The sequence below is a fragment of the Vulpes lagopus genome, chromosome 10 (assembly GCF_018345385.1).
Source record: "Vulpes lagopus strain Blue_001 chromosome 10, ASM1834538v1, whole genome shotgun sequence".
NCBI lineage: Eukaryota > Metazoa > Chordata > Mammalia > Carnivora > Canidae > Vulpes > Vulpes lagopus.
Genome location: NC_054833.1, coordinates 96,423,160 through 96,450,751, shown reverse-complemented (window position 1 = coordinate 96,450,751; position 27,592 = coordinate 96,423,160). Strand labels below are relative to the sequence as shown.

Sequence of the window (27,592 nt, the reverse complement as noted above, 5' to 3'; positions counted from 1 at the left end):
GAACAATACAAGGTCACCCCTGCTACTTCATTGGCTGGCAGAGATTTCTCCCATACATACAATGCTGATGGAAGAGATATTAGCAGGAGACACCATTCAGATTAAATACATCTCAGGGAAAACAGTGCAGCTTTGTACTAGCCAATCTGGGGACTACTACTTTTATGAGGAGTATCCTAAAACCCAGTGCATTTTCTTTCCTGGGGCCAGTAAAAACACAGGGCCCCATGGAAAAGCAGCAAAATATGGAAAGAAACTCTAGGTTATACAAGTGAGCTGCTAGTTTGGAAAGTGGTGACTTCTGTGTGCAAATGATTTCTTTGACTAAACAGAACAGGGCACATTTATGAGTTAATGACTTTCATAATGATTGAAATAAGAAACTAATAATTGTTTTTAACCCATAAAAGCCAATCTCTTATGGTTCATCCTAGCACATTACCATATTCTCAATTAATGACTGGTTTCTTAAAGTTAGCATTTGGATAAAAGTTCCAATACTGAATTAGAATAAAACTATTATTTGAAAGCATAAAAGCACAAAAAAAGTATATGAAACTTATTTATTACAGAACAATTTTCATTAATAAAAGCTTTAAGCAAAAACTCGTATTTCCACAAACTAACAATGACTTGGTAGCATGCAAGTACTTCTGGCTAGAGAGGCATATTTATTCTTCATGAATTTACATATAATAGGTCCTCATGATATTTGATTCCAAAATGTATGTATAAATTGGCTTGGCGTGATTAATAACTTAAAGTAAAATATAAACATAAGGATAACTTAAACAGTGATTTAATTTATGTGTGTCAATTCAAGGTCAGTGACTGGAAAGCCCTATTAAAAAAAAAAATATGAGGTCAAAAAAGTCTTTAGGAAGCAACCACATACCTCTGTATATTTGAAGATCGAGGGCTAAAAATCCATTCCTGATGAACACCATTAAGCAAAGGATGTATAACATCCACTGCACATCTGTTTCAAAAATGGCATATTTCCAAAATTATCCATTTCTTTACAAATAAACATTATAGTATTAATAGCTACACAGAGGCCATCAGAACGAGTTCCACAATATGCTAACTCTTACGAGGCTTCCCTGAGCTCTGTCTTAAAGCATCTACTTTAATCCTGGGGCTTTAAAAACATCTTCTTTACTTTAACTGTTGGTTTTATGTGTCCATTTTCATCTTCTTCATAATTAGCACGGTCTCTCTTCTTGGCAAACTTTTTTCCAATTGTCCCCACCAAGGTCTCATATCTGTTAAGATGATATGCGGCACAAATTTAATTAAACAAACAAACAAGATAGGAGTCAAGTCTTGTCAAGAATATTAAACCAAGTATACAACAAGAAAAATCAAAATGATTTAAAAAAGCTGTCTGATTTAAAATTTATGAACTTTTCTATGCAGAATTAAAATCTTCACTTTTGTTTTGGTACTATCCTGTATGAACTTGAGAGGTATATTTTAAAATATGTCTTAGAAGCAGCACTGGACAAGAGCCCTCAACTGCTGGCCTGTGACAGGTATGAACCTGCCCCAGCCCACTTTAGAGAAAGCAGGAAGTCCTCTTCCTGCTAGGGCACCTGACAGAACAGTTGGGAAGTGGAGCATCCACGTGAGAGCCAGCGAATGCTGGGCCCAGGTTAGAACTAGGCTCTGAAGTGACTATTACCTTCTGGCCATTTCTTCATCTGACACATCAAGCTCCACTGCTTCACTTTCAACTTCTTCCACTTTGTTCTTAGCATTCATCTGAAGCATTAATTTCTGAAAAATACAGCAGTGCTTTCAGGGTGGGAACAGGCTTATTAAAGAAACTGATACCAAATGTATTTGAAGGTAGAGAAAGAGGAAGTCACAATCTATGTGAGTAGTCCAAATCTCTGAGGGGATGTTCTCTAATACTTTACTCCACAATGTGACAACAAAAATCAGCCGTGAATGGAAAAAATAATGACAAAGCCCCATTAGATTAGACTTCCTATTAATGAATTTAAATTGTATTTTATTTATTTTTTAAAAGATTTTATTTGAGAGAGAAAAAATGAGTGAGAGAACACAAGTGGCAGGGAGGGCCAGAGGCAGAGGGAGGAGACTCCCTGCCAAGGAGGGAGCCCAATGTGGGACTCAATCCCAGGACCCTGAGATCATGACCTGAGCCAAAGGCAGATGCCCAACTGACTGAGCCACCCAGGCACCCCTTTAAATTTTATTTTAGATTGTAAATCTTATTAGTTACTTACATCTAAAGCAGGCACACTGCTAATATACTCTAGTGAGTGGGGGAAAGAAAAAGCAAACTTTCAGACTTCCTCCGACTTCCCATCTTTGACCCAAATGTAAGAATATTACACTCAAAAGTGATACTAAATGCAGTTTTTGGTGGTGGTGGTAAATTACTGGATGGAAGGACTGGGAGGCTGGCTCTAACATCATGGGGAGGACTGGCTTCACTCCAGAATACAAGGGTGGATAAAGCATTCTACATGATGTCCATGTGCCATAGTCTCACCTCCATTTCTTCTTCTCATGTTAACATTTCTTGATCATTACCCCGACTAAAAAATTATTTTGGGGATGCCTAGGTGGCTCAGCAGTTGAGCATTTGCCTTTTGGCTCAGCAGTTGAGCATCTGCCTTTGGCTCAGGGCGTGATCCTGGGGTTCCTGGGATTGAGTCCTGCATCAGGTTCCCTGTGGGAGCCTGTCTCTCCCTCTGCCTGGTCTCCGTCTCTCTCTCTCTGTCTCTAATGAATGAATGAATGGATAAATAAATAAAATCTTCCAAAAAATTTATTTTTATTGTACAATACCTTCTTTTTAGCAAAGGCAGGATGAGGAAGGGACAGCAGAAGAAAAACTAGTTTCAATTAGCTTTTCCAACATTTAAAGGACTAAAGAGAAAATTCTGGGAATATAAGCTCTGTGAGGGCACAGAATTCAGTTTCCTGTGCATTTCCAGTGCCTCAAGAGGATCTGATGAACCTCAGGTACAGAATAAATATTTACTGACTAAATAAACTCCATAGTAGGTGTCACTAAAGAGACATACAATATTAAAAATGTGTTCTCAGGGTGCCTGGGTAGCTCAGTCAGTTAAGTATCTGACTCTTGATTCTTGCTCAGGTCATGATCTCAGGGTCATGGGATTGAGCCCTGTGTTTAGCTCCCAGCTCAGTGGGGAGCCTGCTTGAGATTCTTTCTCTCTCCCTCTGCTTCCCCGCACTCTCTCTTTCAAATAAATCTTAAAAAAAAAAAAAAAAAAAAAAGGCTAAAATGTGTTCAAAGTACATCCTACTTATAATGAAATAAGTGCTCTCAAGTTGGTATCTTTTCATAACCGGGTATATACACCTAATCATTCCCACATTTCATAATAGTTCAGATCTGCAAGCCAAACAGTTCAAAACCTTTCCCCAGAGAGAATGTACTCAGTGTTACAGAGCAGCAGTCACGAAAGCCATCTTCTAATAGCCTCCCACATCAGGATCCTTCCCACTGTATAAGACATACCCTGGAGTGCTTGCTTAAGCCCAGCTCTAGTCTCTGGGCATCATATACTTATTATCTTTGCTTCCCCCAGATTCCCCTTTTACCCTAATGCCTTCTTTCTTTTCCTAATCTAAAGCTTTAAGCAGGCCAAGCCAAGAAAAATATCTATTCTAAACAAACACTTTTAGTGTTGACTGTATAAATAGAACACTTTAATTACCAAACACCCTCAAAAAAGGAGGGGAGGGAGAAGAAAACCTACAATCTTTAAATAATCTCTGGTGATTAGTCTGGTTAACTATGGTTCCCTATAGACGTTCTCAGGGGTAGTTTTGCTCACCAAGGGACCTTTGGCAATGTCTGGATACATTTTTGGTTGTCACAATTGGTGTGTGTGTGTGTGTGTGTGTGTGTGTGTGTATGTATGTATGCATGTGTACACTACTGGTATCTAGTGGGTAGAGGCCAGGGCACTGCTAAAGATCTTAAAATACACAGAACAGCCCCCAGCACAAAGAATTATCTGGCTCCAGATGTCAGTGGTGCCAGAGCTGAGAAACCCTGGCTTCAAGTGATAGTTACAAAACTAAAGCTTTATATCATAAACCTCCATTTCGTTGGTGGAATACCTGACAGGATGGTTTTTAGTACATGTGCCAGAATTCTAATAAATATTTGTTAAATGAAGATCTGTGCATCTCTACAAACCTGAACCAGGAAAATTCAAATTAACAGCTATTATAAGGTAAATATTTACTTTTCAAACAAACTTTCCAAAAGGTTCATTTAAAAATCGATTTACAAGCTTGGATTAAAGCCTGCCCATTAAAAAGTCAAAGTACTCAATTTTTAAGTCATAATTTTCCATTAGAAAAGATACGTTTATAGGTGCCAGAAAAAAATTTTCATAATAGCTTCATATGAACAAAATCCAGACGTTCCTGTGAAAGAGCTGAGTTAAAACTCTAACACTTGCAGGGCGCTGTCATGGAGTGTGTGCTGCTATATTAAATCATCTACTAACTCTACCATAAAACCAGGCTGCAAGGGTTGCAATTTCTTTAAATAGCTCCACTGGTATTTCAAAACTTGTTATTTTGTATATAATGAGAAGAAATGGTACCTGGTGGGAAAAAACCGAAACCCAATTATTAGCAGAAAGAATTCAATTGGAAAATTTTAAAATTTAAAGCAATTATATTTAATACCTCAACCTCAGGATTAAATCCTCTGAATGACATTCTTCCATAGAGAAGATCTTCACATAACAAGAAACTCTGCTCTTCTATTATGAAACATCTAAGTGGGAAAATAAACCTGTATTACTAGCGTGTCTACTTATAACAAAGCAGTGCAAATAAAAGTCAAGATTTCAGATGAAAAATCGATCTCACTTACGGTTCTTAGTACAATCAAGTAAAAATAAGGTAAGACTTCTAGTTCTAACATAGGGGTAGAAATAAAAACTGATTACCTTGGCCAGCAAAGGCATTAGATGACAAGAGCTGGAGGCTGCAGCCACAGCCTTGTCTAAATTACACATTTAATTTGCATAAATGCCCACACAATGCAGAAACCTAGACTGTTTATAATAAACCTAGATTTTTAAAATCTGATGCAGTTTTCTTTTTTCCTTTTTTTAAAATTTTATTTATTTATGATAGTCACACACACAGAGAGAGAGGCGGAGACATAGGCAGAGGGAGAAGCAGGCTCCATGCACCGAGAGCCCGACGTGGGATTCGATCCCGGGTCTCCAGGATCGCGCCCTGGGCCAAAGGCAGGCGCTAAACCGCTGCGCCACCCAGGGATCCCTGATGCAGTTTTCTTGATGTTAACGTCCCCACCCCCCCCCCCGCCCAAATATTGTTAAGTTCTTATTAAATACTCTGAAATTGGGAGTCCCAGGCAGGAGTAGGAGTGTATTAGCCAGAGCTCTCAGCTATAAACAACAATGACTGACTTCAGCACAGAAGGAATTTATTGAAAGGATACCAGGCATCTCACAGAATCGCTTGGAAAGCTAGATAAGCAGGAATGGAAAATAGGCAGAAATTAGGGTAGCTAGATCATCAACCCAAAACCAAAAGCATGGTAAAATCTACCCTAGTAAAAATGATGCTGCACCTGAGGCTAACCTCTGGACAGCAGAAGGTACTGGGAGGCCAGTGATGTCCTGGAAGTCTCCTCTGAGTCACCAGTTTATTACCCTAGTTCCAGGTGAGCATAGCTGACTACTGCCCGAAACCACAAAACAATCAACCATAAAGCACACTAGGAAAGTAAGTACCAGGCCATTTGGGCTTCTTTGGCAGAAAGTAGGCCCTACTTCTTGTGTCAAGATTCACTCATTCAACTCACTCAGCCAACATTTCTGCCAGGCAGTGTTCTAGAAGCTGGGGGGAACAGCCACAAAAACGAGTTTCTACTTTCACAGAGATCACATTCTAGAGTGATGCCAAGCGATAAGTAAATGATTTATATTCCACAGTGAAAAAAAATGAAGCAGATTATTTCACTCCTGGCCATTAAGAAGGCAGCTGGTATCAAGCTAGTCCTCCTACTTCAGCCAACGATAAACGAGGACCTAAGAGGAAACAATGAACAAGTCAAAGCACAGGGCTGTGGTGCCTGAGAGGAAAAACCAAAGTAAGCTTTCTGACTGAAGGCAACGAATGCCCACTTTCTGACTGGAGGCAACTTCTAGCCTGTGGAGCCTTAACTGAGCCCAGTCTTATGAAACTGAAGAGACAGACTGAAGTTCAGGTCTATAGAGGGGGGTGAAGTATAATGGGTCAAGCCCAGAGAAAGGAAGACACATAGAGAAATTCTGGGACCTGCATTCACGGTCTCCTTGAATGTCTGGCCAAATACCAGGCTGTCTATGAGCAAGGCAAGTCCAACAGAGTCGGGGGAAAAAATTTCCAGGAGAACAGTTAGCTGGTGCATTAGTTTCCTAGGGCTGCTGTAACAAATGATCACAAAACTGGTGGGTTAAAGCAACAGAAATATATGTTCTCAATTCTGAAGTCCGCAGTTTCACTGGACCAAAACTAAGGTGTTGACTGAGCGTGCCCCCTCCAGAGGCTGGAGGAGAGAATTCATTCCTTGCTTCTGCTGACAGCTAGAAGTCCTTGGCTTGTGACTGCACAACCCTAAACTCTGCCTCCATGGTCACACTGCATTCTCCTCTATCTCCCTTTTATAAAGATATACATGATTGCAGTTAGGGCTCACCCAGACAATCCAGAATAATCTCCCCATCTAAAGATCTTTAACATAATTATACCAGCAAAGTCAATTTTGTCATATAAATTAACATAGGTTCCAGGGACAAGGACTTGGATATTATTTGGGGGACCATTTTCTAGCATACCATACCCGAGAAAGAAAATTTACCCTAACATTGTATGTTGGACAAGACCTTGCACAAAGGAGGGAAATGTCTGAGCTGTGTCTATCTAGAGTGGAGCAACCAAGCTGAATACTCTTTGATATTGAACAGAAACATCACACCTTGGCAGTAGGACTCATCTTAACAATTGTCAGGGCTGTAAAACCTACTCTGACAAAAACAGGGACCAAGCTGATTGGCATGTAAATTAACTGTCTAAGGGAATATTCAATACTTTATTAAGGAAAACAACAAAATCCAGATATTCAGCAATGTAATACATAATGTGAGACACACAATAAAAAGTTCCTAGGTATGTAAGGTAGCAGGAAAATGTGACCCATAAACAGGAAAAAAAAATGTCAATAGAAAAAAAGATAATGGCATTAACAGAGAAGAACTTTAAAACAATTTTAAGTTTTTTTTAGACAGGGGCAGAGGGGGTAGAAAGAGGGAGCGAGGGAGAAATCTTAAGCAGGTTCCATGTCCAGCATGGGGTTCTATTTCCTAAGCCTAGAGATCATGACCTGAGTTGAAATCAAGGGTGGGACACTTAACTGACTGAGCCACCCAGGAGCCTCTAAAAACAGTTATTAGAAATATGTTCAAGGATTTATAGAACACAGGAATGTAATGAAGACACAACTAGGGTACCTGAACAAAAATATGGAAACTATGAAAACTCACCAAATATAAAATTTTAGAACAGAAAAACAGAATCTGAAATAAAAAATAAGAATAGTCCTGTAATCTACTAAAGAAATGGAATTCACTATTAAGAATCTTTCCACAGAGAAAACTCCAGACCCAGATGGCTTCACTGGTGAATTTTATAAAAAATTTAAGGAAGAAATAATACCAAATTTACTCAAACTAAGAAATGAGAAGGAGGGGACATTTCCCAATTCATGTTATAAGACATTATAAGAAACCTATGGTAGAACATGCTGTATGAATATAAATGCGAAAATCATTACTAAAATATTAGCAAATTGTAAGAACTACACACACACACACACACACACACACAAATTTAAAACATGAATACCAAGGGGTGATTTGTTTCAGAAATGTATGGTTGTGACATTCAAAAATCAAGATAATTCCCATGTTAACAGAGGAAAGAAGAAAAATCGTATGATCATTTATCTCATTAAAAATGATTGGACACTATTCAACATTTATGAAAGTCTTCAGGAAACTAGGAAGAGAAAGGAAAATCTCTCATGTTGATAAAGGACATTTATGAAAACACACACCACTTAATACTTAACAGTAAAGCAGTTAATACTTTCTCCCTATGATCAAAAATAATGCAAGGATGTCACTGTACTAACCAATGAAATCCTAACCAATGAAATCCTAGCCAATGAAATAAAGAAAAGGAAATAAAGTTATAATTTTCTTTTTTGTAGATGACAAATGCATTTGTAAATAATCTTAAGAAACCCATACAAAACCACTAGAGTTGGGATGCCCAGGTGGCTCAGTGGTTGAGCGTCTGCCTTCAGCTCAGGGCCTGATCCTGGAGACCCGGATGGAGTTCCACATCGGGCTCCCTGCATGGAGCCTGCTCCTCCCTCTGCCTGTGTCTCTGCCTCTCTCTCTCTCTCTCTCTCTCTCTGTGTGTGTCTCTCAGGAACAAATAAAATCTTCAAAACAAAACAAAATCAACCTAATTGATTCAGTTAATGAATCAATTTAGCACAATTACAGAATACAAAGTCTATACACAACATTTCTACATATATTAACACAACAAACAACTCTGGGGAAAAGGCCATTTACAACAGCAATTTAAAATGTGAAATACACAGGGATATATTTACTGATATATATATATATACACACAAAACCTCTACACTCCACCCTACAAGCCATTACTGATGGGAATTAAATAGCTAAATAAATGGGCATATCATGTTTACGGACTGAAGGACAGAATTTTGTTAAGATACCAATTCTCAAGTTGAAATACAGAATCAATGCAATGCCAATCTAAGTCTTATGCAGGGGAAGGGGCTGATGGAGAGAAATAAGCTGATTCTAATATTTATATGAGAATACAAAGGGTGTAGACTAGCCAAAACAATCATGAAAAGAATAAAAGTAGAAAACTTGCACTGATTTCTAGACTTCAAGATTACAAGACTCAAGATTGAAATCCATAGCAATCAAGTTAATAGGACTGAAAAATTTATCAATGCAATAGAATTGAGTCCACAAATAGTTCCATACTAACACAGCATATTGATTTTTGACCATAGCACTGAAACAATGCAATGAATAAGGAAAAATACTTTCAATAAATGGTACTGGGATCACCGGTTTTCTATAGGAAAAAAACAAAACAAAACACAGCACTACTGTTAATCAAAGACAACATTAAGAAAATAAAAAGGCAAGCACCTGGGTGGCTCAGTCAGTTAAATACCGGCCTTTGGCTCTGGTAGTGATCCCAGAGTCCTGAGACAGGGCCCCTAGTTGGGTTACTTGCTCAGTGAAGAGTGGGTTTCCCTCTCTTCCTTTGCTCCTCCCCACCTCCACCCCCTCTCTAATAAATAAAACCTTAAAAAAAAAAAAAAAAAAGAAATAGGCAAGCCACAAACTGGGAGAATATATTCACAATACATACATCTGTTAAAGGACCTGTATTCAGAATATAAAGAACTCCTACCTGTATAGAAGTATGTTAAGTTTTATCTCAAGAAACAAAACAAAACCCTACACAAATATTGAATTCTAGTTAATAATATGCATGTCTGCAACTTACTCTGAAATATGCTAAAAATAAAATGGATTGACAGATGTATAGAGGGATGGATAAATATGTAAAAAAATGCTAGAAAAAAGAACCATCTCATTTTTATTTTACTTTAAGATTTTATTTATTTATTCATGAGAGACAGAGAGAGAGAGAGAGAGAGAGAGAGAGGCAGAGACACAGGCAGAGGGAGAGGCAGGCTCCATGCAGGGAGCCTGACGTGGGCCCACAGGTCTCCAGGATCACACCCTGGACTGAAGGGGGCAATAAACCGCTGAGCCACCCAGGGATCCCCCCATCTCACTTTTAAAAACAGGCAAATGATTTGAATAGGGATTTCATAAAGGGAGATATGGAAATGCCAATAAGCACATAAGAGTTGATATTATTAGTCATTAGGAAAATGCAAATTAAAAATCGTAAAGAAGGACGCCTGGGTGGCTCAAGAGGTTGGGCATCTGCCTCTGGCCTGGGGCGTGATCCTGGAGTCCCGGGACCCAGTCCCACATCGGGCTTCCTGCATGCAGCCTGCTTCTCCCTCTGCCTGTATCTCTGCCTCTCTGTGTGTCTCTCATGAATAGATAGATAATATCTTTAAAATAAAATAAAAAATAAGAATCATAAGATACTACTACAATGACAGAATATAAAAAGAGTAACACCAAATGTTGGAAGGATGTGGAAAAACCAGAACTCTTCTACTTCCTAGTGAAAGTATAAAACAGTACAATCACTGTGCAAACTAGCCTGAAAGTTTCTCATAAAGTTAACTATATGCCAACCTTATGACCCTGCAATTCCACTTGTATGGAAGAGAACCTGTAAGCGGAAAGAGTTAGGGGTCCCTGGAAAAAGAAAGACAAGACAAAGTGCGCCACCAGAGAAGTCATTTTAGGTCCCCAGCTATTTTCCGTGATGGCAGCCTTACTTGCACAAGCAGGCTCCCAGCACAACTTCCCAGCAGGTGTCCGAATTACAAAGAAATACAAAAACTTCAGTAGTTAAACATTTTAAAAAGACAAAGAGGAAGCAAAAACTAACACTTTGCCAGGCCAGGAAATAGCCTAACTAAATCAGAGACAAAAAACCACTGGTGGGGATCTCTGGGTGGCTCAGCAGTTTAGCGCCTGCCTTTGGCCGGTGGGTGGATGGGGGGGGGGGGTGGCGGGGGGGCATGATCCTGGAGTCCCAGGATGAGTCCCACACGGGCTCCCTGCGTGGAGTCTGCTTCTCCCTCTGCCTATGTCTCTGCCTCTCTCTCTCTCTCTCTCTGTCTCTCATGAATAAATAAATAAAATCTTAAAAAAAAAAAAAAAAAAAAAAAACAACAACTGGTAAAACTCCCTCAGCTGTTTCAAAAGTAAAGCAAGCCCTGCATCAGGAGCCCAAGACCCCGCCATCCAGTTATACTAGCTAGCTCTCAAGCACGCCGTTAGCCCATTCCCCTTGTTTGACAGTTACCTCTGCTTCACTGTAACATTAGTCTCCACCCTTGAGAAGCACAAGCTTCATTAACACAGGATTCACACGTAGGCCTGTGTTTTAAAGTACCCTTACATGACTTCATGTCTGCCTCCACATATGATGACAAAGCTCCCCTTTCTGAATAATCATCCTAACCCTAAATAAAAGAAACCCACTCACCCTCACTTGGGAGAATCATAGCTTTGGAAATTATTCTCTTTACTTGCTGCAAAAAGTTTCCTCTGTGCAACCGTTCCACCCAGTGGGTGTAGTCGTTATCTGTACCTCAGCAAGCAGTGAACCCACATTAGCTCAGCAACAGAATGAAAACAGGATTCTATCCAATTCATTCAGATTCTTTTTATCTAAAGATAATTTGTCTTTGGTTGTTTTAGAAAAGGTGGTCTGAACAGGCTTCTTGGATGGATGATGTGTGAGCCAAGTTCGGAAGGCAACGAGGAACAAAACATGATGCCTGGGGAAGAGCAGCTGTGGGACCAGTTAGGCCCAGAGAAGGGAGTGCAAGCATCCAGCCTGAGAAACAGCCAGGAGGCTTCCATGGCCAGGAAGGAATGCAGAAGGGAACACTGGTAGGAGGTCAAAAGTATTTTCACAGTGACACTAAGGTGTCGTCTTCTTCACTGTGTCAACATTTACACAGAGGGTGCAAAAGCAACTTTAAGAGCTCATCTTGCCATGAAGTAAAGTAGGGACACCATACTATGCTGGTAATCACTGCATTATTCACTGCTGGCTTTCAAATAAAAAAGGGAAAGAAGCCAATACGAATGTTTTTGATGAGGCAGTAAAAAAAGTATTAATTTTCATTAATCTCGGCCCTTGATTACACTTTTCAAAAATATTCCGCATGCAAAATGTTAAGTACCTCTGCATAGTGAGGCATGAGGACTATCTGGAGGAAATGCACTTGTGTGATGGAATTCTGAGTTGAACTAGCTACTTTTTCCATAGAACACTATAACTATGGTTATTCAAACTTGGGTACTTGGCAAACATTTTTCTGAAAATGAATCAAATGAACCTGTCACTTCAAAGGAACAACCGACAATACTGTTGCCGGTTAAAAATTCAAGCTTTCGGGCAGAAATGAGAATTCTGAATAGCTTATGTATGTCATCTTGGGCTCAAGAGTTTCTCAATACTTAAAAGATTTTTCTGATGAAACCCAGGGCAATATTAATGAATATGGTTTTTGATATCATATAAGGAAATGAGTTAACATTTAGAAAATCTATACAACTCACTGAATATTTTCCAAATGAGAAATGCATGATGTTATGAAATCATGTGTGGATAAAAGATCTATTCCAAATGCAAGGTAGACTAATGATTCTGAAAGATGTATTGATGTTCTGAGATTCCATACTGCGGTTAACTTTAAAGAAACCACTAGTAACTGAGTTATGGCATAGTGTCAAAGAATTACCTGAAAAGGCTATTCTAATACTTCTCTCTTTCAATTATATCACCTGTGTAAGGGAGGATTTTCTTTACATGCCTCAACCAAAACAACAGACCACAAAAGGCTGAGTACAGGACTTTAGAAAATCTACCCTGAGAATCAACCCATCTTCTGCTTTGCCAGACATTTAAAAAATTCACAAAAGTGTAAGACAATGTCATTCTTCTCAGTAACATTTTTTGGTCTTGGGAAACAGTTATTTTTCATGAAAAATGTGTTACTATGTTAACATGTTAACAACAGGAGTCTGCCTTTAAAGTGAGCATTTAAAAATTTTTGTTGTTATTTCTCACATAGTAAATATCGACATAAAATAAAATACACAAACAGAAGCTCTTCCAGTGGTTCTAAATAATTTTTTAAAATGTAAATGGTCCTTGAGCCCCAAACTTTGAGAATCACTGTTCTTTGGGTTCCTCTCTCCCTGGCCCTCTAGTCCAGCCAACACTTCCTTCAGGAGCCACCCTCCCTGAGGGAGCCTAAATTCAGGCACACATTCTCCAGAGCCTTCTGTTCAGCTTTTTCCATAAACGTGGGATTCCCTGTCAATTGCCTAATCTTGGTCCTTACAGAGTGCAGCTGATAAAACCTCATCTGTCTCCCAAATGCATCACCCCCTCAGGAAAACACCATAACTACACATTTAAGCACTTGCTTAAGACAGAAGACAGACCAGGGGCTAGGAATGGATGCACAACAGGAACACTGCTCCTGTCAAAGGGCTTTTTCAGGGGTTTCTACTAACACAAACTTTAATATAAAAAGGAACACAGGTGTTTCATAATCTATGAGTAGTTTCAATAATTAGTGAAACTAAATAGAGTTAGCAAAAAATTAAATATTCTAAAACTTAACTAAGTATTCTGTATTTTAAAGTCCTTATTTTTGTTAGTAAGGATCCATAATTTTAGGGCCAAAACACATCAAGGATATTATTTCATCCATTTTTACAGATGAGAAACTACTGCTTAAAACATAAAACAAACAAAACTAGTCTTGCCACAAATAACAAGCATGGCAAAGCAGGGGGAAAAGTCACTACAGGGATACAATTCTCTAATGGGTCTCTCCTGTGAATAAGGGGCACTAACTGCCCTTTTGGTCTAGAACATCTTTTCAGGGATATATATAGTGAACGGCTTTGAAAGGCAGAGCTATCGTCTTCCTTTAGGCAAAGTGCAGACTTGCTTAATGTCCAGTGTAATAATGTCTTTCCTGGGGCTAAGGGCAAGTTGGCTTACAGCCTAATAGGTTTCCTAAGTTCAGGATTTCTCAGCTATGATGCAAAACTACTGTGAGCAACACATGCAGGGCCTTGCCACATCATCCCCCATGAGATTTGAGGGGCAAGGGGGAAATGATGCCAAAGAGGTGCTCATATTGTTTGCTGTCCTGTGAGGTAAGGAAGTCCTTGTGTCTGAAGCAAGAGTTTTGTACCTTCCACTAGCATCCATGAAACTGTGGCAAGCTAACCTGTTAATTTGCAAGTAGGGTACAATCTCAGATCTCAGAGTTGATGACATTCATTAGGATACAATATGCAAGCACAAGAAGCATGGTAGCCAAGTATACTTTTAAAGCAGCATCTTATGGCAAAAAAGCAATTATGCTGGCTGTTCTCTGTACTAGTGCACATCCTCTGGAGAGAAATAGTATAGCAAAAACACAGCAGAATCTTTGATCTGATAAATTCTACTTCTAGGAACTTACTCCAAGCATCTTGTATTAGATTCCCTGGAAACAGACTCTGAGACAGAACTGTGTGCAGAAGTATCATGGGCCAGTGCTCTTTGGAAGATGCCCCTCAATGGAAATGAGGATGGCAGGGCTGGGCAGGAGCAGGTGACCTGCAATATGGCTACACTAAGGCCTCAGCCCCTATGAGGAGCTCTTGGAGGGGTGTTTAGAAGGCCCGGCAGGTGTTCCCAGTTGAGTCAAGCAACCAGTCCCTCATCCCCCTCGCAGCTTAAGCACTGGCAGCAGCATCCCCTCAGGGGATGTCTGGACTGAAGAGCCCTAATCATCCTCACTGAACTGCCATGTGATATGGCTGACATCATAGACGGCAACCTCTAGACTTCCAAAGCATATACAAAGCGAAGTCTCCAATTTCAAAGAGAGCTGTATACCCTTTGGAATAATTCAGATGATACTACCGAGGAAAGACTTGCAAACACAGAAGAACAGGAAGGAATGGATGAATTTCACAATATTCAAGGACAGGGCAATAACTGTGCCAGCAGAGTCTATCTATTACGCTTTGTGCTTGACATGTTGCAGTGAGTGCATCAGATATATTAGCTCATTTAACTTCTCAAAATGCATGTGACATTGTCATCATACCCAATACACAGTTGACAAAAGAGGAGCTAGGTACCTTGCCCAACATTGCAAGTAAGCAAGTGGCAGAGCTGGGCATCAAACACAGGTCTGCCTGACTCCAGAGCCCATGTGCTTAATTAACCAATCCATTCTGCGGGCTCCCTATTTGGGATGTTAAAAAAGACAAATCCTGAGGCCATACCATCCGTTTTTCTCTTCAGATCTACTTCTCATTATCTCCCCCACCCGTATCCTGGGAGGCTGATTTGAATGTTATAACATGGAAGGGGTCCTTCCTGTGGAGGACTCCTCAGGCTGGCTGTGCCCTCTTATAAGGTAGAAGCTCTTGTAAGGTCTTCAGATTCAGCGACCACTTCCTCCCCTTGACCCTCTGTGCCTGGAGTGGAAATTGCTCCCACCACACAAGCCGGGGTATGCAACATCCCTGGTGGCTTCCCTGAGCCCTACTGTTATACTCTCAAGTAGCCCAATTTGATAGTGTCACCTTTTCCTGCCAACAACTTAACCTAATATACACATCTACACAAATAGGCACTGAATGATGGCAGAAGTTTATTATTTACTGCTAGGGTCTAACTGCTTGTATCCCTCACAAAATATGTATGTTGAAATCTTGATGCCCAGAGATGATAGTGTTAGGAGATGAGGCCTTTGGGAAGTGGCTGAAGTCACATAATGAGGATGGAGCCCTCGTGAGTGGAGTTAGCACTTTACAAAGAAGACCCCATAGAAACCCCTAGCCCTGGGGTGCCTGAGTGGCAGAGTTAGTTAAGCCTCTGACTCTTGGTTTTGGTTCAGGTTGTGATCTTGGCATCAAGAGATCAAGCCCCAAGTTGGCATCATGCTTAGTGCGTGATCTGCTTGAGATGCTCTCTCCCTCTGCCCCTCTCCCCCTGCTCTAAGAAAGAAAGAAAGAAAGAAAGAAAGAAAGAAAGAAAGAAAGAAAGAAAGAAAGATGCCCCTAGCCCCTTTTACCAGGTGAAGACACAGTGAGAAGGTGCTGGCTATGAACCAGGGAGAAGGCCATCACCAAAATAGGACCACAGCAGGGCCTTGATTTTGGACTTTCAGCCTCCAGAACTGTGAGAAATAAACTTCTGTTCTTTATAAGCTACAAGTCCGTGGTATTTTGTTATAGTAGTTCAAAAGGATAGAGACATTTGCCTCCTAGAAAAGGAATCTAAAGGTCATTTTTCTGGGAATACTATGTTATGTTGGGGGGATTAAATACTGAAAACAAGGCAGAAATCATTCTGCTCCTTAATAACAATAAGTATAAAAATATCTGGAATACTTTGTGTAAGTTTAGTCAAGATATAAAATTAAATTATAGCACATTACCAGTAATGGTCTCTTCCTATATCACTCCGCCCCCAAGCCCACACTGTCTCTGGCACTGTCTTCCCCTTCCTCACAGCTACCTTGCTTCTTCTGAGAAGCAACAGAGAAAAGCAAGCAGAGAAGCAAGCAGAGAAAACAAAGTACCTTCCTTCCATATCTCTTGGTGGGGCATGCTTTCTATCATTAGGGAAGGGTATCTAGCCTTCCAGAAAAGATCCAGAGAAGGTCAGCAAAGTGAATAAGGGAATACAACATGTTAAAAACAAAAAAATTGTTAGGGATAGAAAGGAAAAACACAAACATGCCTGAATAAGCAGCATCTTCAATCATCTGGCAGTTTAAATAAAACTACCGTACCACAGACCTTACTAAAGTAAGAAAAGCACCGAGGACAAACAATAGTTTTAAGAAGAATTTACATAAAAGTCAACAGATGATATGAATCAATCACTCCTTTATTCAAAACTATTTCTCAGGCATCAACCACATGAATAGTCTAGTATGGTATCCCAGCCTAGTATGGTAGTCATAACCAGCTAGCTGACTCTGGGCAACTTATTCTCCCTCCAGCTTTAGATTCCTCAGCTATAAAATGGATGGAATGACAGTAGCAAACTTCTATATCTGCTCTGAGGATTAAATAATTAAGAGATTTAAAATGCTTAGTTTAGTTCCTGGAACATGCTATAAAATCAATAAATATTAGTTAAGATGATTGGTATTAAACAGCAATGAAATTTTTTAAAAAAGAAAAAAGAAACACATCCGCAACTCTTGACTTGCTTTTGAGAAGCTCAGTCAGTTGAGCACCTGCCTTCAGCTCAGGTTGTGACCTCAGGGTAATGAAGCCCTGCTTCAGGCTCCTTGCTCAGAGGGGAGTCTGCTTCTCCCTCTCCCTCTGTTCCTCCTCCCTGCTCACGCACACTCTCTCTAATAAATAAAAATCTTTTTTTTTTTTTTAAAAAAAGGGAAGCTCGCCTAAAGAACTCTTCTGTTCAAACAAAATTGGAGAGGCCTAAAGTACACTCCTTCCAACTTAACGTGATAGGGGAACACACCACAGATTCTCATAAAAGCTCCCCAGCTATTACCAGTGACAAATGGGCTAGATTCCTTTATTCAAAATAAAAAAAGAACAACATTATAAATGAGGGCCAGTAAAAATGCATAAATCCAAGTAGAACTTATATAGATTTTATAATTTTAGAAAACTATTTGAAAAGTTAATTCAATAAACTAAGCAGCTACTATATTATAGGCCTTGCGACACTAGAACGATGAGTCCCATTTACAGGGATTTCCCTCTGAAGGCCCAAAACATCATTAGTATAATTTCTAATAAACCTACTCTTTTTCTTTAAGCTCTGGCAAATCCAAATACCAGTGCTCTTCACTAATGATTTTCTTTTCTTCCTCTTCTAGTTGTTTCCTGGTCTCCGAATCCAGTCCTCTTTGCATGAACTGTCAAAACAAAACAAAATCATGTCAGCCACTAGTTTTCTCAACCTAGAGTTGAGGAAAACTCAAATAACTTTATTCCTCTATGTGCTCTCCCTCATTTCTCAGGAATACCATCTCGGTGGCGGGGGGGGGGGGGGGGGGGGGTGGGGTGGTGGGACTGCAGAAGTTTAGCTCTGCCCTTGAGAACGTCACAGCAGACTACAGAGAGCCCGCTAGAGCACACAAAAAAGTAATGTGGACTTCCTTCAGAAGACCTTGGAAAGATCTTTACCATACTTCAGTTTGTCTGATTTAATAAAACAAGCAATAAAAAACTGTATTTGGTAAGTAGCTCATCAATATTTCAGTTTTACATTGTGGCCAGTGGGGAAGGGCTAAAACAGAGGATACAGATCAGGACGGGCAAGTAGAGACACAAAGTGAGAGGAGGCGAGACTCCGTACTTTCTGAATCTGTTGATGACGCATGGAGTCCACTAGTCTTTGTACCAGCTGATCTTGGTCTGGAGGACCCTTTCTCATGCTCCTTTACTTGGGCAACTCCTAGCCCTTCTGATATATAGTAAAAGCTATTCTATCCCTGTGAAATCTGACATCTGCAGACAAAATTGGCACTTCTCTCTTAGATGCTTCATATGACATCCTCTAAGTCTCACTACATTTTAATTTCTCAAGTACCTGTTTCTTCTGAAGAGCTCGAGGGCAGGGACTTTGTCTAGACTGTCTCCTTTTCAGTTTCAGCATGATGAATGATAAATAGTAAGGGGTTTGCTGTCCTCTGAAAGGCTGATTACCTCTACGACTGCTCTTTTTTCTAAGATGTGCAGAAGCTCAACTCAAAATAGGCCAGGAGAGAATTTGGCAGTCCAGCTGCTAGTCTCTTCCCACCATAAACAATAACTCTATTTCCTCAGGGCATCAGTGAACACCACAGGAAATTGATCACAGCAAAATGATAAAAGGGAAAAAATAAATTCAGAAAATATCCAGGAACCTTCAGAAATTAGGTCTAGAGTTCTATTAGTTTCAATTTGTCCCTATTTCTTTTTCTTGTCTGAGCTCTATATTACTTTTCCTTCCATTCCAACCTTTCCAAAAATACAAACATTTTTAGGCAAAAGGGCTTTACCAATGAATATTAAAGGCAATGACGGAACTTTGAAAAACATTTACAAATAAAATACAGTGATAATATCCAGTTCTGATGAGGATGAGGTGAGACTGGATCACTCACACATTGCTGGTAGGAATACGAATGGTACAACCTCTGTTGAAAACAGTTTGGTTTCTTACCCAACTAAAGATTCACTTAACATATGACCCAGCAATTGTCCTCTTGGGCATTTATCTCAAAGAAATGAAAACTTATGTTCACTCAAAAAATCATACAGAAATATTCACAGCAGCTCTATTTGTTAATAGCCAAACACTGAAAACAATCAAAATACTCTTCAAAAGGTGAATGGTTAAGTCCTATGGTACTTCCATAGCATGGAATATTATTTAGCAATTGAAAGAAAGGAACTAAGGATACTCAACAACTTAGATGGATCTCAAATGAATTATGCTGAATGAAAAAAAAAAAAGGCCATCTCAAAAAGGTTACACATGTACAATTTCATTTATAGAACATCTTTGAAATAACGAAGTTATAGGAATGGAGAAGAGATCTGTGAGAGCTTGAGGACAGTAGAAAAGACTGGGTGTGGCTACAAATGGAGAGGCTGAGGGAACCTCATGGTGATGGAACAGTTTTGTATCATGAATGTGGTGGTAGCTACCTAATTCTGCATAAGCCCTCACCACAGGAAAAAACTGGCAGTTTCTGGAATGTAGTAATGTACTTCCCAGTCCTGCTTCCTCTGTTACTCAACATCATGTTTCCATCTTCTTATCTTGAAAAAACCCAGAGCACATGTCCTTTCAGCCTTCCCTGACTGGTGTTTGGTCAAGCTCTTCAGAGATCTCTTCCCATAAAAGAACATCTTTCCCTACATCTAAGAGCCTGATAAGCACTGGCTTTTTGTTCATTAATGCTTCTTTTGTGTCTCCCAAAAGACAGAGATTCTGAATAGTAGACCATGTCTCTTATTCATCTTTTATTACTAGTACTTAGGCTGTAGCTGGTATACAAGAAGAGTTCAATAAAGGTTCTCTGAATGTAACTCCAGACTTATTTTCCCAGACTCTCTTTCTTGGATGGTTCTCTTTAAACTCAGATGCTTTGGGGGCACCTGGGTGGCTCAGTGGTTAAGCATCTGCCTTTGGCTCAGGTTGTGATCCTGGGGTTCTGGGATCGAGTCCCACATCTGGCTCCCCACAGGGAGCCTGCTCCTCCCTCTGCCTGTGTCTCTGCCTCTCTGTGTGTCTCTCATGAATAAATAAAATCTTAAAAAAAAAAAAAGCTTAGTGATTTGACTTTACTCACAAGTGAGAGTCTACAGCAGGCATCACAAATTATAATTCTGGGCTAGATAACAATTCTTGTAAATAAAGTTTTATTGGAACAAAGATCTGTTTATTTGGTTCTGAGCTACAATGGCAGAGGTGAGTAGGTACAACACTAACTGGCCCACAAGCCTGAAGTATTTATTATCTGTCCTCTCAGAGACAAAGTTTACCAACTCCTACCTTAAGAGCCCAAAGGAGCTAACATCACAAATAAGCGCCCTCTTTACAATCATTTCATCACGCTGACAGGAATACCACCTACATCTTTCACTTTCTACTCCTTTCAGGATCACCCTCCAGTCCCTAACAGGTGACCAAGTCAGAGGATTTCAGGTACACTTCAAAACAAATGTATTAGTATTAAATCCTCTACTCTTTTCATTCTTGCTCTACACTGAGCTCTGGCTGAACAGTTACACTGGATACAGCAACCTAATGCAGCTGTTCCATTCATTCTCATGGGACACTCCACTCTGTATGTATGTATGGTATCTCTTGCTATCCTACCAATAAATTCTTTATTATCAATAACTGAAGCTGCTGACCCAACTAGAAAATCTGTGTCATAGTGCCCCCCTCTCCTTTGCTTCCATGTCCTGTTGAGTCTTCTCCAACCACTGGGGTAGGAGTTGATACTTTTTTTATGGTAACTTCTTCCTTTCTAACTCTTGAGTCAGCTCTTTGGTTGGAGCTGTAATCACTCAGGACATCTTCATTTGATGTGCCTGCTTTGCCAATCCACTCTACCTCTTGGATTGCAAACTCAGAGTCAGAAGAAGCCTCTGTGGGGTAAATTTTGCTAATAATATGTAGGAAAAAAGAACTTTAGAAACTATAAATTATGATTTACCCTCCACCCTCACTCACCCTATTCATCCCTAGTTACACCCTAGCTGAACTCTAAATCTGGCCCATGCAACATGTACTCTCCAATCTTTCAAAACATTATTTATGCCTTGCTTCCTCTTTTTTCTGGAAATTATTCTCTAAACACGACATCTTACACTGTGCTGACAGTGACAAGCAGTTAAGAGCAGGGGCTTTGGAGCAAGACTGCCTGAGTTTGGTTCTGCCTACACAACTTGTTAGCTGTGTAACTTCAGGCAAGTTAGCTACTTCTCTTTTGGTGCTTCAGCTGTAGGAGAGCAGTAATAACTGCATCTATCTTGCAGAGTCACTACATGGATGCTACAGGCAAAGCACGTAGAACAGCTGTCTGGCACATAGCAGAAACGATAAATGTTTACTATTATTATTCAAGCTTTTAAGGCCTGGTTGTTTCCCCTGTTTTAATTCCTATATTCCTTTTATGTGCCCTTGCCTTTTTTTTTTCCACTTTGAAATTATTTGTTAAATGAGTTCAATTTTGGGGCGCCTGGGGGGCGGGGGGCTCAGTGGTTGAGCTTCTTGCCTTTGGCTCAGGTCAGGATTCCAGGGTCCTGGGAACAAGTCCCGCATCCGGCTCCCTGCAGGGATCCTGCTTCTCTTTCTCTCTCTGTGTCTCATGAATAAACAAAATCTTTAAAAAAAAAATGGATTCAATTTCGAATCTAAAAAATCAATTTTGCTGAAAGTCGAAGACATTCACCTCAACTGTTCTAATTCTGTTCCCATCGCCATTGCGACCAGATCAAAACTTCTAGCTCGTTCCCCCCTCCCCCCCCCCACCCCCACCAGGGCATTCTCCATAGGGCAGCTAAGGCAACTTTGAAAAGTAAGCACAGCTAAGATGCTCAATAGCTTCCCCGTGTTCACATAGAGAAAAAAATAATAATAATAATAATTCTTCCTCTGGCCTAAAACTGCTCACCTATGTGGCCACTGGCTGCTGGTTCAGGCCCACTTCTTGCTACTTGCCGGCTGATCTTTAGTTCTTGGGAATCCCAGCGGCTTTCTCGAGTTTGCGTCCCAGAGCCGTGCACCCGGTTTTCCCTGGGTCTCCGCGGCCCTGCGCCCCGCCCCCCCTCGCACCTACCCTCCCGCCCCGCCCCCCCTCACCCAAGGGCCTCTCCCGCGGAAGCCAAGTAAGCTCCCGGCGCTCCGGGCACCGCTCAGCGCCGCGGCATCCTACCCGCTGCCGCCGCTCTCCTATCCCGCCGCGGGCTTTAAGAGCGAACCCGCCGGACTCAGAATCCCGTTCCCAGGGCCCGAACCAGACCAAGCGCTAAGTGAATGAATGAATGTCCGAGCTGGAGGCCCTCCGCGGCCGCCCCGGTGCCCCCGCGCGTCTGCAGCCTCGGCCCCGGCCAGGTGGGGAAGCTCAGATACCCCCGTCGCCCAGCGCGCCTCCCCGCCGTCCCCGCACCTTCATGCGCAGCAGGTTCTTGGACAGTTTCGTCTTGCGCTCGGCCGCCATGTTGGCGCCTGCTCGGGGCCGCGCTCCACCACCAGCCCCCGCCGCGCACGCGCACGCGCACGCACGCACGCACGCGCACTGCCGCGTGCGTCCCGGCGGCGGCGTCTCACGCAGCGGGCGTCGTCGCACCGCGTGGCTTCGCCCTCGCCTGGGCGCGTCCCGGGAGGCGCTGTCCTCCGCGAGGAGCTGCGGGTGAGGACGCGGCTGTCCGCCAGGGGCGAGAGCGACTGGACGCAGGGAGGCAAACGTCTAAAGAGGCCTCAGTCGGAGGAGGCCCGAATTTTGCGCCCCCAGAGCGGCCGGTGGTGAGTGTCGCCGCGCGTCACCCAGGCGGTGGGAGCTGGTGAGACGCTCGCCGCCCGTCCTGGCCACGACGCCGCTGCGGCGCGTCTGCATCGCGGACGGCGGGCTTCCCGGGCCCCGCACCACGGCCAGCGCAACAGCCCCTCCTGCGTGGAGGTCACTGAGCGTGGGGAGGCTGCTAGGCTGGCCCGGGAGCCGGTGGGGGGAGGGGGGAGGGGAAGGAGGGCGGGGAGGCCGGCGGGTGCAGGCCCAGGCAGTCTGCGAAACTGCGCACCGTTTGCAGCGTGCAGGTAGGTCCCTGAGCCTGGATGAGCGTCCCGTCCCGTGGAACAGCCCAAACCCAACTCGCAGGTGCGAGGCCCGGCAGCCACCTGTCCCAAGGGCTGGGGATGAGTGAGGGACTGGCGGGGCTAGGTAGGGAGAGATGGAGAGGGGGCCGTGGAGTCAGGCTCACAAAGTCCCCAGAATGCTGAGGTGTAAGGAAACCGGACATACGGGCACAGACCAGACCACCCTGCCCCCGGATATGGGTGGAAAACGTACATCACACACTCCTGTGACCAGTAAAGGATAACCAGACCCAAAAGGAAGTCATTAAAGATGTTATCAGCAGTCTTAAGCCAGGACGTCACAGGGAGGATAAGGCCACAATCTCCCTGGTCAGTTCTCAATAAAAGACTGTCAGTGGAGGCCCAGTTGGCAACCCCGTGAGGACCCCTCTCCTGAGAGCTTTCTCTGCATCCTTGCTTAATAAACTTCCACTGCTTTTACTCTCTCTTGTCCGTGAGACTCATTCTTCTGCTCCGGGAGACAAGAACCCAGCTCTTGCTTCAGGGCCGCACGGCCCCCCAGGACGATGAGGTCCACACCGTTCCCTGGAAAGCACCCGGCTGGCGGGCGGTGCCAGCGGCTTGCCTGTCCCGCACAGCTTTTCTCTTTTCCTTTTCCTTTTCCTTTTTCCTTTTTCCTTTTTCCTTTTTCCTTTCCTTTCCTTTCCTTTCTTCTTTTCTTCTTTCCCTTTCCCTTCTTTTTCTTTTCTTTTTTTTTTTTTAGATTTTATTTATTTATTCATGAAAGAGAGAGAGGCAGAGACACAGGCAGGGGGAGAAGCAGGCTCCATGCAGGGATGAAGAGAGGCTTGTTTTGGCCTTCCATGAATCTGTTAGTGATAACGCGATTTCTCCCCTTCTTGAGGTGGTACCCTAAGATCCAATTAAAGGTTAGCTGTCAGGTGTGTGCAAGCTCTTTGAGGTGCATTTGAACCCTTTGATCTGAGTACAATGCCCTTCTGCCTGTCTATCCCCTTTATAAAATCTGTAGACTTCTGGATTTTGCAGAGAATAACTTTGCAGCTGCCTGGATTGTCCTCTGCCCAATGCCTCTTGTCAGTAAGTTACCCTGAATAAAACTCTGTGTAAACTGTATGGAGTGGCCTGTTTTGTTTTCCAGTCTCAAAGTGTCTTTAGTTTGGGGGATACTTCACTGTCTCTCCATCTCCTAACAACATTTCATCTTGCAAAACTGAAATTCTGTACCCATTAAATAATAACTCCCTGTTCCCTCCTCTTGTGTAACTACCGTTCTATTTTTTTATCTTTAAATTTGACTTCTGTTTTGAATTCTCAAAGAAGTTCAGTGGGACCAGAGGTGAAGAAGTAACCGAGTCTGCTATCTACATCCATGAAACAGTGCTGACCATGAACTAGATCTTGAAGAATGAGCACATGTCTTGACAGCTTAAGAGGAAAACAATTCCTGCCGGAAATAAGAGCATTATGTACATCAGCTAAGGATGCTAAGAGCTCCTCATCTTCACTATGGACTTCTGTTGTTCCCAGTCTACTTGCCCACTGGATTCTGATTCATTTTCATGAAACATTGGCTTCATCATGTTACTCTCCAACTCCAAAATTTATAATAACTTATTGTCTGAGGGATAAAGGTCAAATTCTTCAACCTGACACTCAAATTTCTACATTTTCATTTGACAATGAAAATACTTATAATTAAAACTAGTCACCAAAGTCTCTTCCTACTCATCAAAATATAATACATGAGAAGTGATTTAAGAATAATAACATAATTTTAACTTTGAGTTAAACCACCTGATTGGAAAGATAACTCCTTGATTGCTTTATGCTACTAAATTATAGAATACAGAGGGTAAGTCTCACAGTAATGTGTTGACCTGTTTTAGTTACAGAGCCAAGGAATTGTCATTTTGGGGAAGAAATATTTCTCTAGGTCTTCACACAACCTTGAATCTGTTCATAATGGAATTTGTTGGAAGTGTGAAAACTTCCCAGTTCTTCCAATTACTAGATATATCAAGAAAAGGTCCTGAGTCTCTTCCCTCTTGTAGCAGATCTTACCTAAGGTTGTGCAGCCCAATACAGTAAGCCTAGTCATATAGCTACTGAGCGCTTGAAATGTGGCTGTTGTAACTGAAGAACTGAATGTTGAGTTTAATTTAAAAACTAGCAGTGCAAAACATTTTCTTGTTATACATATTGCAGTTTTGAAGGGACAATTCACTTTAGAAAATTTAGTGTCTAAGTTGAGGTGAGCTGTACGTGTAAAATATGTGGTACATTACAAAGACTTGGAACAACAACAAAAAGCAAAATATCAGTGTTTTTTCATACGGATGACATGTTGAAATAAGGGTTCAGATATGTTGGTTTAAATAAAATCTGGCATTAAAATTAATTTCATCTGTGTTTTTGGTGAGACTGTGATAAAATTTAAAATTACATTCATGGCTCACATTTCTCCTCTTGTTTTTATTTTGTTTTGCAACTACCAGGAATTGATAGTGGCTTATTAAAATGGGGATTTATTAGGAGAATACTGGGTAGTTTCTAGAAGTAATAATGGTCTCAGAAAAAGGCCAAGTTAAAAAGGTCAGAAACCAGGGCAGCCCAAGGACCTCAGAAGCAAGAATTAACTTAGTGCCACTGTAACAATCACAAAACACCAACTGATTTCTCTGTTTTTAGGACACTTAAGTTTTCAAAGTCTAGGAGAGGGTCAAGACCTGATTATAGTTCTTGTAGGACTATACAAAATGGGAGAGGTTAATTCTTTAAAGAGAAATTGGGTACTGTAACCTAAAGAAGAGAGAATAGCCAAAATAGCTGTGTCAAGGGCAAATACCTATTTGAGATAAGAAGGAAGAGACTTCTGTTGACATAGCCCTTAAAGACAAATAATTGGTAGAATCTCAGTTGGGAAACTCACATCCATTATCAAATCTATTCCTCACAAAATGTGCTCCTTGGGACTCCTGAGTGGCTCAGTGGTTGAGCGTCTGCCTTTGGCTCAGGGTGTGATCCAGGGGCCCTGGGATTGAGTTCCACATCGGGTTCCCTGTAGGGAACCTGCTTCTCCCTCTGTTTCTGTCTCTGCCTCTCTGTGTCTATTATGAATAAATAAATAAAATCTTTTTTTTTTTATTTTTATTTATTTATGATAGTCACAGAGAGAGAGAGGCAGAGACACAGGCGGAGGAAGAAGCAGGCTCCATGCACCGGGAGCCTGATGTGGGATTCGATCCCGGGTCTCCAGGATCGCGCCCTGGGCCAAAGGCAGGCGCCAAACCACTGCGCCACCCAGGGATCCCCAATAAATAAAATCTTTTAAAACAAAAAACCAAAATGTGCTCCTTCTTACTGCTCACCTGGTTTATCTGATAAGCAAGTGTTTATTGGCTGCCCTTTATATGCAGATTGTGACTAGGTCAACCTTCCAAAAAACCCAATTAGTATAATACATCCTTTCTGCTTACATTTAGTTACTTAGCAAGTCCTCTATCAATTACTTGTTTGTGGATATCTTGGTTAAATTAGAATTTAGTACTAAAAGTTACCTTATAGGACATCCAGGTAAATAGTTCCTAAACATTGGTTAGATTATGATTATGAAAGGATGATAGAAAAAATTAAAACAGATCCCAACCAAAAATCACCCCTTATTCCTGGATGATTCCGATGATTAGTCAAGATTTGGAAACTGCTGAGATAGGTGAATCTCCTGATTGTGTGTACAAAATACATCAATTCAGAATTCAGGTTTGTGGACTTTTCATTTAGCTTTTGTATTGTGCCCCTATTCATCTTTTCTTTTCTATTGTCACAAGCCTATCCCTGAATTTAGTGGCTAAATCTTGCTACTTTATGATTGTGTGATAGCCATAGACTATTTTTTCTATCCTCTGTCTTTTTCATTCTTTAACAAATATTTTTGAACATCTATTTTGTTCCTGGCCCTCTAGTAGGTGCTAGTGTTAACTACCCCTCCCCTAAGGATATGCCACAGACAAGATAGAGGTCCTAAATATTTAGAGATAAGCGTTATGGCAGGGAACCTGATCGGGATTTGAGGAGTTTGAAGAGTCTTCCTTGGGGGAAATGACATCTAAACTGAGACCAAAAAGGGAAAGGACTGAGAGGAGTGAAGGAGTGTTTCAATGAGGTGGGAAGGGGTTTGAATGATACCTATAGTGTTACTGACAAGTTTGGAGGGGCAAGCTAGGGCCAGATCTCTAAAGGCCATATGTTAAGTCTGTAGGATTTACAAAGATGCTGAAGCTATTGAATTGTTTTAAGGAGGAGAAAGACACTTTAAAATTGTATGATAGGGCAGCCCTGGCGGCTCAGCGGTTTAGCGCCGCCTTCAGTCCAGGGCCTGATCCTGGAGACCCAAGATCTGGTCCCACATCAGGCTCCCTGC

At 41.6% G+C, this 27,592-nt stretch overlaps 1 protein-coding gene across 2 annotated transcripts; it reads right to left on the bottom strand.

Moving 5' to 3' along the window:
• Positions 1-549: 549 nt before the first annotated feature.
• Positions 550-22,631, bottom strand: MPHOSPH6 (M-phase phosphoprotein 6). 2 transcript variants are annotated; one of them, XM_041772856.1, is made up of 5 exons: positions 22,508-22,631; positions 17,640-17,752; positions 4,711-4,801; positions 1,685-1,779; positions 550-1,265 (listed from the first exon to the last, which is right to left on the bottom strand). In XM_041772856.1, exons 1-5 carry the CDS (start codon positions 22,556-22,558, stop codon positions 1,130-1,132), a joined length of 486 nt encoding a protein of 161 aa, XP_041628790.1. In that variant the 5' UTR covers positions 22,559-22,631; the 3' UTR covers positions 550-1,129. The 2 variants fall into 2 exon arrangements, with proteins under 2 accessions (XP_041628790.1, XP_041628792.1); XM_041772858.1 differs by lacking the exon at positions 22,508-22,631 and adding an exon at positions 22,013-22,152.
• Between the last annotated feature and the right edge of the window lie 4,961 nt (positions 22,632-27,592).